At 36.4% G+C, this 16,716-nt stretch overlaps 1 protein-coding gene across 3 annotated transcripts in view; it reads right to left on the reverse strand.

The window, feature by feature from the left end:
• Positions 1–16,716, reverse strand: part of CAMKMT (calmodulin-lysine N-methyltransferase) — a 416,383-nt gene that overhangs the window by 389,050 nt on the left and 10,617 nt on the right. For all 3 annotated transcript variants that reach the window (XM_081591947.1, XM_081591945.1, XM_081591946.1), the window contains exons 2-3: positions 14,550–14,722; positions 5,355–5,419 (exon numbers count right to left, since the gene is read on the reverse strand). In XM_081591947.1, coding sequence (XP_081448073.1) covers positions 5,355–5,419; positions 14,550–14,722 — 238 coding nt within the window. The remainder of the gene's footprint in view (positions 1–5,354; positions 5,420–14,549; positions 14,723–16,716) is intronic.

A 16,716-nucleotide genomic window follows, 5' to 3' on the forward strand; every position in this document is an offset into this window, starting at 1 on the left:
ACTCCAGGTTAGACCCAGGATTTGTTGGGGAGAAAAAAAATCACCATTTTCGCATGTAAGAGTATACAAGGTAGAAAGTCTATAAATTTCTCTAGGACCATGAGACATCAACCATCACAAGGTCCTGCTGTGTAGCCCAGTGAGGAGAAAAAAAATTATTTCAAAGAATAGCAGAAGGAATGTTACCAATATATTTCCCAAATTTAAGTGGCACTGTTGTACTAGCTAGGACTCCCGATTCACACTAGATTATTGCAATAATATACAGTAAATATTGACTTTCAAAGCCTTTAATGGCTTATACACATTATATTGTATATATTGTATCAATAAATTGTATGAGAAGTATTAATCATCTGTTCATGCTGTGATTTTAAAAAAAAGTTCAAATGAAACAATTATATTCCCCCCACCAAAGACATTTTACAGGTAGCAAACAGTTCTACTATATGCTGCTAAGTCACTTCAGTCGTGTCCGACTCTGTGTGACCCCATAGACGGCAGCCCACCAGGCTCCGCCGTCCCTGGGATTCTCCAGGCAAGAATACTGGAGTGGGCTGCCATTTCCTTCTCCTATATACTATGCAGTAAAACTTGGATTAAGGGCTGAAGAGAATCATTTTTTAAAAAAAATTCATTTCAGTGGAGGAAAGAGATGAGTTGGACAAAGAGAAAGTGCTTTCAGAAGAGATACGGCATGATGGGGTTTTTTTGATTGGAGGTCAGGGACTGCCTGGAAAGGAGGCTCAGCCCACAGAAAAACAGAAGCCAGAGATCTACCACAGAGTACTCTCTTGTGACCCAAGGTATCTGCGTGACATGTTACATGAAACACAAAAGAAGCCAGCACCTCATGTGAAGTAAAGGATGCATCCTATACTTATCCCTAGGTAGCTTGATGGCATCTCTTTCCAGGCACAATGAATCAATAGCAGACACGACCTCTCCACAAAGTAGCTTTGATACTTTAAAAAGAAGTATGTTCTCAAGTATCAGACCCCAAAGACGGAATATGTATACCTATCCCTAGTTAGAGGTAAGCAAAAAAGAAGTTTGACTTTCAAAATAATTTGTTTTTCATAACAGCAAATGTGAGTATATAAAAATAAGACTGGGGTCATATCCTATAGAGCAATGAATTATTATGCAGAAAAGACTGTGTGGGATTCATTTTAATTTCTCCCTACTACATTCAAAGGAATTCAAATACTGAAAGGATATCTCAAAAACATAAAACACTTTGCAAGTCATACATTTAAAATAATAGAGGCAAACATAAGGAATATTTTCTTTTCTAATATATCACAAATAAGAAAATATCTAGAGGTTTCATTTATTTTCCAAAATTAAAGATTTTTCCAAATCTTTATGATGAGAGCACAAACAACTTCAAGCAGTAAGACTGATCCTCTCCTCTTTGAAAATTTATAATGAATAAAAGCATTACTTGTTTTTGAAGTTAACTGGAAACTGAGATTAATGGTTCTAGTGAACACAAATATATTTTGTATATATTCTCATATGTATGTTTTGTATAAACATGTACGGGGGGGCTGAAACTATAAAGCACTTTAATTAAATTATTTTTTATATTATCAGGAAGTTACATTAACCCAGAAACTAATTCCTGAATAAATGGATAATTCCATCTACTGGTTCTCTCATGGTATCATATTAAAAACGCTTTTTCCTCATCCCAAATATTCTTCAGCATGATAGTAGTGTTCTACCACGGTGATGATTTAGGAACTGTTTTTCCTGTATAGAAATTTCTCTATAAAGATTAACAAGATCAAAAGTATTCCTGTATTTAAAGCTAGAAGTATGAAAATTAAACTGATACTTACAATTAAAAAATTAACTAAACACATCAGTCAAGAAAATCTATTTTTTATTAGTGAATTGCTGAATATATTAAATATATAAGAAATAAATCAGAGATGAACATTTAAACATACATTTTTCTTGTTTACATGATGAAAGCTTAGGTTTACTATTCAAGTTATTTATTCCAATTACATTGAGCTGTGAGATAGACTTGTGATTGTAGCGCCCTCTGCTGGGCTTTCCTCTCACAAACTCAATCTGATGTCATTGTGCCTGCATGAGTAGCTCAGCGGTGTCCAACTCTGCAACACCGTGGATTGTAGCCCGCCAGGCTGTTCTGTCTGTGGAATGTTTCAGGCACGAATACTGGAGCCGGTTGCCATTTCCTACCAGGGGATCTTCCCAACCCAGGGACTGAATCCATGTCTCCTGTGTCTCCTGCATTGGCAGACAGATTCTTGAGCTCTGAGTCACCTGGAAAGCCCAGGTGTCACTACCACAGTACAATCAAATATTTGAGACATCAAGTGAAAAACCACTTTTTCAAAACTTGATCACATAAAGTCTTGACAAAAATTATATGAAAGTTATAATCAAGACTTACTTTAACAGGACTTTACGAATTTTACATTAAGTTGAAATATCATAGATTTTTCTTAAAGACTAATATAAATACTACAAAACATGCTTTAATAAGTTTTATTTTTATCACCTCTTCTATTACTTAGAAGTTACTGAATTATTACTTAAGCAATACATTCAGGTTTTTAAGGCCATATTTATGACAAAACATTTTAGTAAATTACTATTTCTGTAATTTGATCTATTTTTCCCACCTTGTTCAATAAAAACACTTTACTTTTACAACATCAAGATAATCCTTGATAATACTATCTTCATTATTAGAAAAAAACTGCAAAGCTTTAGAGGTACTCATCACTGTAACAACAGATTCATTTACTGAGTATCAACTATGAGGGATGTAGTATGTTATACACTTTAATACATTATATCCAGTTCTAAGAGATGAAAAAAACTGAGGCTCCTGGAGATAATATAAATGGCTCAAGATTAATTTCAGAACCAAGAAACTAGGTGGTTCTAATTCCAAAGACTCAAGTCTTTCTACCAAACAATGGGCAGCAGTGGAAAAAATAAAACTAAAACTTAACCATACAATATCTCCATTTGTCAATGCAACAACAACTGGAGGAGGAGGGTAGGTGCAGACAAGTTCATGGGAAAAAATGTTTGAGAAGTACATATATATTATTCATATACAAAATAATAGCTTAGACCTTACGGAAAAAATTTTTTTTACATAATGCTGCCAGCTAGTGGCCCTACTTCATACTGAGCCACTGGGAACAATACTTGATTTTCACATTATCAAACCAAAAATCCATATTCAGGACTTCTTGGCATTCCAGTGGTTAAGACTGCACTTCTGCTGCAGAGGTATGGGTTCCACCCCTTCTTGGGGAACTAAGATCCTGCATGTCATGTGGCATGGCCAAAAAACAAAAAAAATTTTTAATTCACATATAGCATTTTAGGACGATGTTCCTAAATTACACATGCATAAGCCCGACCTGCTTCCCTGGTGGCTCAGACGGTAAAGAATCCACCTGCAATGCTAGAGACCTGGGTTCAATCCCTGGGTTAGGAAGATCCCCTGGAGGAGGGCATGGCAACCAACTCCAGTATTCTTGCCTGAAGAATTCCCATAGACAGCTACAGTCCATAGAGTCACAAAGAGTCAGACACAACTGAGCGACTAAGCACAGTAAAGCCTGACTTAATGATATTTTACATTATCAAAGAACTAAATGAGAACGTCTCAACCACCATTAGCATTCCTTACGCAGACCCAACCAGTCCATCCTAAAGGAGATCAATCCTGGGTGTTCATTGGAAGGACTGATGTTGAAGCTGAAACTCCAATGCTCTGGCCACCTGATGTGAAGAGCTGACTCATTTGAAAAGACCCTGATGCTGGGAAGGATTGCGGGCAGGAGGAGAAGGGGATGACAGAGGATGAGATGGTTGGATGGCATCACCGACTCAATAGACATGAGTTTGGGTAAACCCTGGGAGTTGGTGATGGACAGGGAGGCCTGGAGTGCTGCGGTCCATGGAGTCGCAAAGAGTCGAACACGAATGAGTGACTGAACTGAACTGAACTAAACTAAACCCAGACCTTGCCCCAACCCCCAGTAAAAATACTGGGAAAGAATTCAGCCAGCAACAGCGTATAAAAACTAAAAGGTATGCCTATCACTGTCCACAAAAAATAAAATTACATTATTTTAAATATTTTAGGATAATTTTAGGATATTTAGATTTCTTAGTGACAAAATACATAAATATTTTTCTCAGCAATCAAAAGCTTGCCATAATGTGGGCATAAGAACAAGATTATTGCCTGAGTATTGCTGGACATTATTCTATGCTGATCTAAAATGAGTACTTCTTGCTGAGTATGTTATTTTAGTTCAGACAATAAGTGGTTACAGTTACAAAATTTCTTTTGAGAAGAAAAGCACTTGAATATAATTTTTACATTTAAAATGGTCATATTTCATTGATAATCCACTATCTTAAGGAAAATAGCCTATGCAGCACATAGAAAGAAGTACACAGCTTCTATCATGGTATATTGTTTAACACCATGATATAAAGATATTCTTGTTTGATTTCTATTGTTGTATGACATTATGATTAAATGACTTTCTCAGTGGGGAAATTCATCATGATGTAATTAAAGGCTTAGATCAAAAGATAATATATTCTACAATATTATAATAATGAATAAAACAAAAATATTCTATTAAAGTATATTAGCAGCAAGGAAAAATGTTCTGGGTTTATTCTCCAGTGAAAGAGAGAATAAGCAAGAAGTGGAAATGCACACACCTGAAACACAGCAAAGAAGGGAGAGACAGCCCCTCTGTTGGACTGATTAATTGAAAAGGTCAAAATGGAAACAAGAAACAAAAGGGACAGTACTAGAGAATCCAGTGTTCCTTCTGCCCTATTTAGTTCAATCAAAATAGTTTATTTTACTACATCAGAATAATCCTTAATAATATTATCTTCATTATTAGAAAAAAACTTAAAAGCTTTAGAGGTACTCACCACAGGTAATAATAAAAAATTTCATTTACTGAGTATCAACTATGAGGAATGTAGTACATTACACACTTCATATACATTATATTCAGTTCTAAGAGATGAAAAAGAATGAGGCCACGGAGACAATATAAATTGCTCAAGATTAATTTCAGAACCAAGATTCAAATGTAGGTGGGTCTTACACACACACACACAAAACTGCTAAGTATAAAAACTGCCTTATCCCACTTAGTAGGTGCATCTTACATGAGGCTTATTATGCAGCTAAAAACAGCAGGAGTTTCTGTATACACACACATACATACGCTAGTCAATAAACACTGAAAAAAAACGATTAAAAATTGACTTTCAAAGCACTAAAATTATTTCTATAAAGTAAATATATAACTTACAGACATTTCCTGTATTGTCAAAGCTGGTAAGAACATCTTCAACATTCAAAGATCCACTATTATGCCTAGAAATGAATAAAGCATTTTCTTTAATGACTCTGACATATTAACATTTATTAATTATTTAAAGCTGAGACTATGTATTGTGATATACTGAATACTAACAAACCTTTCCATGTTGTGTTTTTAAAGTATTTCTGCCCACTAGCTGCTGCTGCTGCTAAATTGCTTCAGTCGTGTCCGACTCTGTGCGACCTTATAGACGGCAGCGCACCAAGCTCCCCAGTCCCTGGGACTCTCCAGGCAAGAACACTGGAGTGGGTTGCCATTTCCTTCTCCAATGCATGAAAGTGAAAAGTGAAAGTAAGTCGCTCAGTCGTGTCCGATTCTCCTCGACCCCATGGACTATAGCCTACCAGGCTCCTCCATCCATGGGATTTTCCAGGCAAGAGTACTGGAGTGGGTTGCCATTTCCTTCTCCAGCTGCCCACTAGAGAGAGAAGGAAAAGAACAGACTAGTCTTTGGGATATTTAATGCAATGACATTTCTTGATGATTAATCTACATTTTAAAGTACTAATAAGTATTTTATTATTTTAATTATATAAGTGTGAGATAAATTATTTACCTTTTTAGAGACAACAAAACTCTACACTTAAGAATCTAAAACTAAAAATAAGTAATCGACCTCCATAACCATACTCCATAACACATAATTTCCTCTTTAATGGCCCAACAAATTCAGAACTTCAATCACAAAGAACTACCAACTTTCAAGTCTGCACATTTCATTTATAGGAAGTTCTAAGTGCCAGGGGGCAAATGTTTTGTATCTTGCCCACTGATCTTAATTCTATTCCTTTTCATCTCTCTTCACTTGATGGCCCTTTAAATATTTGATAACTGCTATTTTACTAATAGTTATAAAAGATACTATTCTTCATAAACAAATGAACCCAACTGTCAATAGGTCATAGAGTCTGAGTTACTTTTCCAGTGGTGATTTTAAAAAGTTGTTGCTAATATATCTACAATGTTCTACATGCTCCCCTATATAACTTACAGCTGTAGTTCTTTAGGATGTTGTAATAGTCTAAAATAAGCATTAATAATTCACAATAAAATTTACTTTATCAACACTACTTTGTCGCTAAAACTTACCATGAATGATGCACACTGTTATGGACTGAACTGTGCACCCCCCCCCAAATTCATATGCTGAAGCCCTAACCCCCTCATCCTTCAGAAGGGCCTTCAAAGAGGTAATCAGGTTAAAATTGGGTCATTAGGGTGGGCCCTAATGCAAAACGACTTTTGTCCTTACACAAAAAGGAGATTAGCACACACAGACACAACAAGGCATGTGCACAGAAGGACAACCACGTGAAGAGGCAGCAAGAGCACAGCCACATGCAAGTCAAGGAGGCCTTGGATGAAACCAAATCTGCAACACCTAGATCTAAGGCTCCTAGACTCCAAACTGTGAGCAAATAAACCTGCTGTTAAAGCCATCCAAACTGCAGTGTTTTGTTCTGGGAGCCCTAGAAAGCTAACAGATACAGTAAGAAAATACATGCCAACTGCAATACCCTTCTCAGAAGAACTTTTTATTTCTGTCACAGAGAACTAGTTCTTTCAAAGAGTGATGAAGGGAGAATGCAGAAAGTTATCTGCAATCACCATTGGGCTCAACAGTATCATAATCTAAGGCAATGAAGCCATCAACCACAAATCCAACTTTCATCATTGGTATGAAGATTCTGTATCTTCTCTGTAGATTCAAGATTCTAGAAGAGGTTATTTATGCTAACATGGAAAAAAACCATAGCACACATGTCAGAAGAGAAAAAAGAACAAAGCATTTAACACCTATAACACAAGATGAAGCTATTAAAATGACCAGCAATACAGCATAGAGCTCAAATTTTTTTTTCTGAAGATAAAAGCAATATATAGCTTCCTCAAGGAAAAACTGCCCATAATCCTATCATGCAGAGATAACCACAGTTAATAGTTTGGTATATAGCATTCAAATTTTATGCTACGTTCACAGACCTGTCATTAAATAGCAGAGCACATTGTCTATACTATTTTGCAATTTGTGTTTTTTTCATTTAACATATTATAAAGTTTCTCACATTATTAAATATTCTCCTGCAACATGATTTTTAATGGCTGTCAAGCAGTCCAGTAAAGAACTGCACCACAATTTGTTGAACCAACATCTTACATTGGATTTTTAGATTATACCCACTATTGTGCTTTATGCATATTACTTCAACAAACATCCTTGTAGAAATAGCATTGAGATCTTTTCTGATTATTTCCTTAGGATAAATACCTAAAAGAGCAATTGCTTTATGGTCTAGTTTTAATAAAGAGATTCTCTCATGCACTTTGTCTCTTTCTATCAGGATGAAATAAACATTTGAAAAGAAATCTGAGACAAGAGTAAAAAAAAAAAAGGTACATATATTTTGCAACAAGTTGAATATTTCTAAACAGCAGAAACTGGGATAATTAAGGTAAAATGCATGTTTAAAAGTTAGAGGCAGTATTCAAAACAGAAAGTGACACAAAACTCATCTTCTTGAAAGCCAAGAACAGAAAGCCAAGAATCCTTATTTGTTGAAGCCAAGAACAGAAAGTAAACCCTATGACATTAAATCGAATCAGGGATGGGGAAACAGGAGAACTAATCTCATACCTCTAAAAACTTACAAGAAGAAAAGCAATTATCTATGAAGTTGAGAAACCCTAAAAGATGGCATCTCATGAAAGAAAAAGGTCAACAATCATTGTCCTCAATGGTATAAAGATTAGTGCTAATTGTAAGAAAACTACCATGGACACAGTGTGGTAAATATTTAGTTTGATTATTTCAAGTTCCCTTTCCTTTGCTCCAAACCCAAGGATTGTTCTTTGATCAGAATCATTTACTTTATTCAGGCTTCCCTGGTGGCTCAGAAGTGCAGAACCTGCCTGCTAACGCAGAAGATGCAGGTTCAAGACCTGGGTCAGGAAGATGCCCAGGAAAAGGAAATGGCAACCCTGAAAAACCCCATGGACACATAAGTCTGGCAGGCTATAGTCTATAGGATTGCAAAGAGTCAGACACAACTTAGCAATTGAACAACAACAATAATATCTACTTTATTCAAGTGTCAACTCTATAAGATCTTGTCTACCCTTAATCTTTCCACTGTTTACCTAAGCAGGTAAACAGTTTTGCTTCAATAATGTGGCTAGACATTAATACCTACTGTATTGGAACTTCTCAACTTCTCAAGAAGGAAGGGAACTTCTGAAACTTCAATCTTTCCATTACACTGATATATAACGATGACAACTTCTTTCTAACATAGCCAGGATATAAAAAGTTCACTCCATGTTTCTCCTAAATTCCAAAGCTTTAACTTGTTTCCTAGGTCTTTAACCACAAAAAAGAAATGATAATTTGTGACATGATAGGGGTGTTAGCTAATAGTATGGTGCTAATCATTTTGCAATATATAAGTGATTGAAGTCAACACAGTATATATCTTAAATTTACACAATGGTACATGTCAATTATATCTCAATAAATATATGTCAGTATATGTCAATTATATCTCAATAAAGCTGAAAGAAAATTTACCAGTAGCCAGTTTCTTCCTCTGAAAGTCAACCAACCTTTTTTACAAGCACCTAAAGCTATGCTAGGACTAAGGACCTTTGATTTTTTCCAAGAATGGCCCATGGAGTAAGAAATAAGGAGCAAGTCACTGGGGCAAATAAGTATTTGGAGAGGAAAAAAAAAACCTACCAGAGAAAACTTTGAAGCCCACCTGGTGGCTCAGATGGTAAAGAAATCACCTGCAATGCAGAAGACATGGGTTCGATCCCTGATTTGGGAAGATTTTCTGGAGAAGGGAATGGCAACCTGCTCCAGTACTCTTTCCTGGAGAATTCCATGGACAGAGGAGCCTGGCGGGCTACAGTCCACGGGGTTGCAAAGAATCAGACATGACTGAACAACTTTCACTCATAAAGGTACAAGATATTGAAACTAGAGGTTAAAAGTAAACAAGGGCTAAATATGGCACCATAAAGCACAAACAACAAATGAAAAAAAACAGATACATTGAACTTGAACAAAACTGAAAACTTCTATACACCAAAGGACATTATCAAGAAAGTGGAAAGATAAACCACAAGATGAGACAAACTATTTGCAAATCACACATCTGATATGGTTCAAGTATCTAGAATATATAAAGAACTCTCACAATTCAACAACAGAGAAAAACAACCCTAATAAAAATGGGCAAAGGACTTGAAGAGACATTTCTGCAAATACGATATACAAATGGCCAATGAGCACATGAAAAAACGTAAAATATACTTAGTCACTGGGGGACTACAAATCAAAACAATAGTAAGATATCACTTCACACTAGAATGGTAATAATAAAAATAATAATAATGGAAAAATCATAGGAGCTTGCATGCATGGGGAGAAACTGGAACTCTCTTATATTTCTAGTAGGTAAAATGGCACAGCCACTGCAGAAAACAATTTGGCCATTCTTCAAAAAGTTAAATAAAGAGTTACTATATGACCCAGTAATCTTGCCCCTCAGGGCACACCTATGAGATTTAAAAAGTTATATATTCACATATAATCGTGCCCCTCAGGACACACCTAAGAGAATTAAAAAATTATATATTCACATAAAAACCTGTACATGAATGTTCATAGTAGCATTATTTTTCTCTACTTTTTAAAAAAATTTTTATTTTATTTCTGGCTATGCTGGGTCTTCATTGCTGCACGTAAGCTTTCTCTAGTTGTGGCAAGCAAGGGCTACTTTAGTTGTGGTGGGCACTCTTTTCATTGTGGTGGCTTCTGTTGTTACAGAGCATGGGATGTAGGTATGTGGGCTTCAGCAGTTGGGTATATGGGTTCAGTAGTTGTGGTTCACAGGCTACAGAGAGTGGGCTCATTAGTTGTGGTACACGGCCTAGTTGCTCTGAATCATGTGGGCTCTCTGTTCGCTGACTAAACCTGAGTTCCCTGCATTGGCAGGCAGATTCTTAACCACTGGATCACCAAGTAAGCCTCTTAGTAGCATTATTCATAATAGCCAAAAAAGTAGGAATTACCCAAAAGTTCATCAACTGATGAATGGATAGACAAAATATGGTATTGTCCATATGCCGGAATATTATTCAGCCATAAAAAAGGAACAGAGTATTGATATACGCTGTAACATAGATTAATCAAAACACATTATGTTAAGTGAAAAAAGCCCAACATCAAAGGGCATATATCATATGATTCTACTTATATAAAATGTCCAGGATAGGCAAATCTATATAGATAGAAAGTTGATAAGTGGTTGCCAGGAGGAAGAGGAAGGAGTAAGATGGGAGAGTTACTAGTAATGGGAATGGGGCTTCATTTCATGGTGATGAAAAACTTTTGAAATTAGAGAGTGGTGATGGTTCTACAACATTGTACATGTACTAAAAACCACTAATTGCACAATTCAAAGTGGTTAAAATGATTACTTTTTACCTTGATTACAAAAAAAAAAGTGGTCCCCCAAAATTAGAAAAAGTAAGCCAGAGAGTGGAATGGGTCCTCAAAGGCTGCATAAGAACAAAGATTTTCAGAAGGACAAGGTTTAAAAAAGATGATTCTAGATGCAACTTACTTTGGAGCTCTTTCAAAAATAAATGGCTAAAGCCTTATTTTTTCAGTCTTACATCTACTAGTTAGAGAAAACTAGATTTGTACATTATTTGTACATTAAAATATGAAAATTTAAAAAAAATATCAAGGGAAAATTTTAATTTCTTGAAACTCTGAATATATGTATATGCAAGCAAACTACACAATCATGATTGGAGTTTAAAATAACATAGAAAATTAGATTATAATTGGCCCATATCTGTGATTTAAGTCTCATGAAAACATGAACTCAATGAATTATTTTCTATATACACTGCATCACATTTTGAAGGTACTATAAAGTTCCTTCTGCAGTTTGTTGTGATCCACACAGACAAAGGCTTTCACATACTCAATGAAGCAGAAGTAGATGATTTTTTGGAATTCCCTTGCTTTCTTGACAAGCCAACTAATGCCGGCAATTTGATCTCTGGTTCCTCTGCCTTTTCTAAACCCAGCTTGTACACCTGGAAGTTCTCGGTTCACATACTGTTGAAGCCTAGCTTGAAGAAGGATTTTGACCATAACCTTACCAGCATGTGAAATGAGCGCAATTGTCTGATGGTTTGAACATTCTTTGGCACAATACTCTCACTTTCTTTGGGATTGGAATGAAAACCGACCTTTTCCAGTCCTGTGACCACTGCTGAGTTTTCCAAATTTACTAACATAATGAGTGCAACACTTTTAACAGCATCATCTTTTAGGATTTGCTGAAGCTGAAGCTCCAGTATCTTGGCCACCTAATTCAAAGAGCCGACTCATTAGAAAAGATCCTGATACCAGGAAAGATCGAAGGCAAAAGGGGAGGGGGGTGGCAGAGGATGAGGTGGTTAGCTAGCATCACCAACTCAATGGACATGAATCTGAGCAAACTCCAGGAGATAGTGAAGGACAGGGAAGCCTGGCATGCTGCAGGCCACAGGGCTGAAAAGAGTCGGACACGACTTAGCTACTGAACACAACACACACATAAAATTCCTTCTAAAATACAAAATAAAATACAAGAGAACAAAGGTTGTTTCAATAGTCACCCCTGCTGTTAATATTACTAACATTAAAACTGTACTTTTTAAATATAAATTCAGTATCCACACTTGCCTCAGTTGCCAATCTTGCCAAGTTTTAAAGGGGTACCTATGATACCCTACATGTATAAGGACAATCTGTCACATATATAATTTCATAAGCAAACCATTCCCATCACAAGTTTTTAGTGAACACTCACAGGGTACATGCACTTCCCTGGTAGCTCAGCTGGTAAAGAATCTGCCAGCAATGCAGGAGACCCTGGTTCAATTCCTGAGTCAGGAAGACCCCCTGGAGATGGGAATGGGAATGATTTGCTTGTGAAATTATATGTGTGACAGATCTCAATCCCTTCATCTGAAAAATGAATACAAGATTGCCGACAAGAGGCAGGATGTGCAGAAGTTAAAAGTTCAAGCTGTGACTATCATTATATAAAATGTTACTGACAGAGATAGCTGAGGGAAGGGTCCACCGGAACTCCTCCTATACTTTTGCAACTTCCTAAGAGTCTGTAATTAATTCAAAACAAAAATTTTTTAAAGTACAGGTGAGAAACCAGACCACCAGTGTTCGAATAGGGGCACAATCAATTATTGGCTGTGTGACCTCAATCAACTTATTTATATTCTCATCTGTAAAATGAAGATAAAAACAGCATTTACCCATAAGATGCTGTGTGAATTAAATAAGCTAGTACATATAAACCACTCACAAAAGTGCTTGTCACGTGGCCTGGCACTCAAGTGTCAGCCATTATTAATGTTGCTATGATTATATATTTTTATTCTAAGATCATAATTCAGCTCTAGAATTCTGTTTACTGATGTGGAGAGATACCAGCTAGTTTGAAAAAAAGAGAAAAAATCTTGGCAGCCATTGTGCCAAAATTCTAGCTCAGCCACCTGTATTCTTTCTATAAAGAATCTTTCTACAGGATTTAGTGTATTATTTACATAGAAATATATATTCTTTCAAAAACGGTTATATCACAAAGAGCCACACTGCTGGAGAAGAGTCTTGCTTCTACGTCAAGGTCATCTCCACCAAGTGTTCTCCAAGTAGAGAACAATGTCTTATTCTGAAAGCTCCTAAGAACAGAAGAGTTCACATTTTCTCTGGCTAAGTCTTACCAGGGCCTTGAAGATGTCAGGAAGTTATTCTTGGCCCAGTTTACACTTATTGCCTCTTATCATGGTGGAGGCTGAAGATAAGTTTCAGAACTTTATACCTTACTGTTTCTCCTTCTCTTTACTATCCTTATAGACTCTATCTTCCAACTGCTTAATTATCTTCATTCCTGTTTCACAGAGTTATTGGAAGGAGTACATGAATTAGAATACATCAAAGCACCTGGTGCTATACCTGGCATACAGTAAATATTTAATACACTTTTCTTTCCTTCCTAATCAAGGACTAAACTAATCACCCCTATCACAAATGCCAGGTAATTAAGGTGTTCTAATTAGAATTTCACAATGAATGTACACAAACCCCAAAGTTTTTATCCCTATTTAGAGTTTTCAGTAAAGCAGTATTATGAAACCAGATCCTAACTGTACTTCCCTGCCCACCCTAATCAATTTTTATCCAAATCCTAAATTTTCAGCTGTTACGGAATCTTTCAAAGCTTAGATATCTTAAACTAAAATAGTTCAAGAAACATATACTATAAATAGACATCCTTTGTGAAAACATTTTTCTTAAAATTATTCCTAAACTCACCTAAACGGTATTCAGACATATTTCCACTTAAAATGCTTTTCGATCTTTCTACAATTACTGTAAATGTGCTTCTCCCTTCCTTTCAAAATGTGTAATCTTGTCAAAAAAGGCAGATTTTATAAAAATCAAACATCTGAAGTAATGTTGCAACATGCTAGACTATAACTGTGAGAGAAAAATTAATTCTGTAAAAATGGTATCTTGTTACCTCAGTTTGCAACTCTCTTAACTCTTTTCTAATGATTTTTAAAACCAGAACAGTCTGTATGCTTTTCACAATATCACTGTTTTCAGCTGAATTTTCTCCTCCTATTTTTAAGATTCTTCTGAAACTGACAAAACATGAATAGGAAAAATACCAAAGCTTGATTTTTCAAATAACCACTACTTGAAGAGTAGTTTGGAAAAAGTCTGTTTTCACTTTCAGCCTCAAGAAGAACTTGGCTTTTTTTCATATCAAATGTTATGCGAGAATGGTTAAATGAACTCTTTGATTTGAATTTTATCTTCAAATGCCAATACATTCCTTGGAATGTTTTTTTCTTTAGTCCTGAGAACATAGCAAGACCCAGTTAAAGCAGCATTTCCAAACACAAAGTTATAAAACCTAAATTCTGATAAAGACTGCTTGCAAATTCAATAGAATGAACAATTCGATTCTTAGATTGTTTTTCTTCTACAAGAGAAAAATGTTTAAAAAAAATCTTAACTGGAGTGATGTTTACCTTAAGAAAATACTGTATTCAGGATAGAAGATGCTTGTATATTGGACCCAGGCACCAGCTTCCTCTTCAGTTTCCCTTTTTTTGACTTCTGTTACTGAAAACAGATTAAATGATTCAAATCTTCTTACAGATATATGTCGTAGACAGTCATCCACGTGTTTTTGTCTCAGAACCTTTGAAATAAAACCAAATACTGTGGTCACAAATATTATATAAACACAACGTTCAATGTTTAAGAGGTAAGGAGACTTTTCATTTCTGATAATGGCAGATAATTCAGACCAAAGTCTTACTGAAAACAACTAGAAAAGATGCACAAAACATTTTAAAACACTACTCAAAGGCATCAGAGAACAAGGACGATACTGAAGATCTACCAGTCTAATATCTAACAAGGTAAATCTAGCGAGAAGAGTCTGGTTTTTGTAACCACTCTTCTTGTGAGACATTCAATTCCAAAAGAAAGGTCTGAGAAGACAAGCAGCACCTTCAACAGTTTGTATAATTAGGGGATAAAAGTTGAATTTCAAAGCACACTACCTAGTCAGGAGCAGTATGTTATTCTGAGCCGGTGTGTGTGTGTGTGTGTATGTGCGCGTGCATGTGTGTATACCTAGACAGGAGTGGTATGTTATTCTGAGCCGGTGTGTGTGTGTGTGTGTGTGTGTGTGTGTGTGTGTGTGTGTGTGTGTGTGTGTGTGTGTGTGTGTGTGTGTGTGTGTGTGTGTGTGTGTGTGTAAGATAAATCAAAAAAGTAATTTTGTTGGTGTCATTAAAAACTGGGTTCTTAAGTAAGAGAGAAAGGCGATATAGCTGTTAAGATTAATGAGGTTAAGCAAAAACACTGTAGCTCTGAATCTGAATGAAGTATAATAAAAATTAATGATGTATTTCATTTTTTAAAACTATACATGTATTACGTACATCTGACCACTGAAAAGGTCTAAAACCAATGACCAAACTAGCAGCAATAAAACACTTAATGCACATACTGCTGTCTCTAAATGACAATTTTTATTAAAACAAAATAAGGGGAATTCCCTATTGGTCTAGTGGCTGGGACTCCCAGCTTTCACTGCCAAAGGCATGAGTTTAATAACCCCTGGTTGAGGAACCAAGATGCTTCCCTGGTGGTTCAGATGGTAAAGAATCTGCCTGCAATGTGGGAGACCTGGGTTCGATCCCTGCGTTGGGAAGATCCCTTGGAGGAGAGCATGAACCCACTCCAGCATTCTTTCTTGCCTGGACAATCCTCATGGACAGAGAAGCCTAGCAGGCTATAGTCCATGGGATTGCAAAGAGTCAGACATGACTGAGTGACTAAACATACAAGGAACTAAGATAAGGCAAGCTGGAATCAAGATAGCTGGCAGAAATATCAATAACCTCAGGTATGCAGATGACACCACACTTAGGGCAGAAAGCAAAGAACTAAAGAGCCTCTTGATGAAAAAGAAAGAGGAGAGTGAAAAAGTTGGCTTAAAGCTCAACATTCAGAAAACTAAGATCATGGCATCTGGTCCCATCATTTCATGGCAAATAGATGGGGAAATAATGGAAACAGTGATAGACTTTTTTTTTTTTTGGCTCCAAAATCACTGCAGATGGTGACTGCAGCCATGAAATTCAAAGACGTTTGCTCCTTGGAAGAAAAGTTATGACCAACCTAGACAGCATATTAAAACGCAGAGACACTACTTTGTCAACAAAGGTCTGTCTAGTCAAAGCTATGGTTTTTCCAGTAGTCATGTATGGATGTGAGAGTTGGACTATAAAGAAAGCTGAGCACAGAAGAATTGATGCTTTTGAACTGTGGTGTTGGAGAAGACTCTTGAGCGTCCCTTGGACTGCAAGGAGATCCAACCAGAACATCCTAAAGGAAATCAGTCCCGAATATTCACTGGAAGGACTGATGCTGAAGCTGAAACTCCAATACTTTGGCCACCTGACACAAAGAACTGACTCATCTGAAAAGACCCTGATTCTGGGAAAGATTGAAGGCAGGAGGAGACCAGGATGACAGAGGATGAGACGGTTGGATGGCATCACCAGCTCAATGGACATGAGTTTGAGTAAACTCCGGGAGTTGGTGATGGACAGGAAAGCCTGGGTGCTGCAGTCCATGGGGTCACAAAGAGTCAGACATGACTGAGCGACTGAACTGAAC

Source organism: Giraffa tippelskirchi, chromosome 4, assembly GCF_054371585.1.
Source record: "Giraffa tippelskirchi isolate mGirTip1 chromosome 4, T2T-mGirTip1v1.2.pri, whole genome shotgun sequence".
In the NCBI taxonomy this organism is placed as follows: domain Eukaryota; kingdom Metazoa; phylum Chordata; class Mammalia; order Artiodactyla; family Giraffidae; genus Giraffa; species Giraffa tippelskirchi.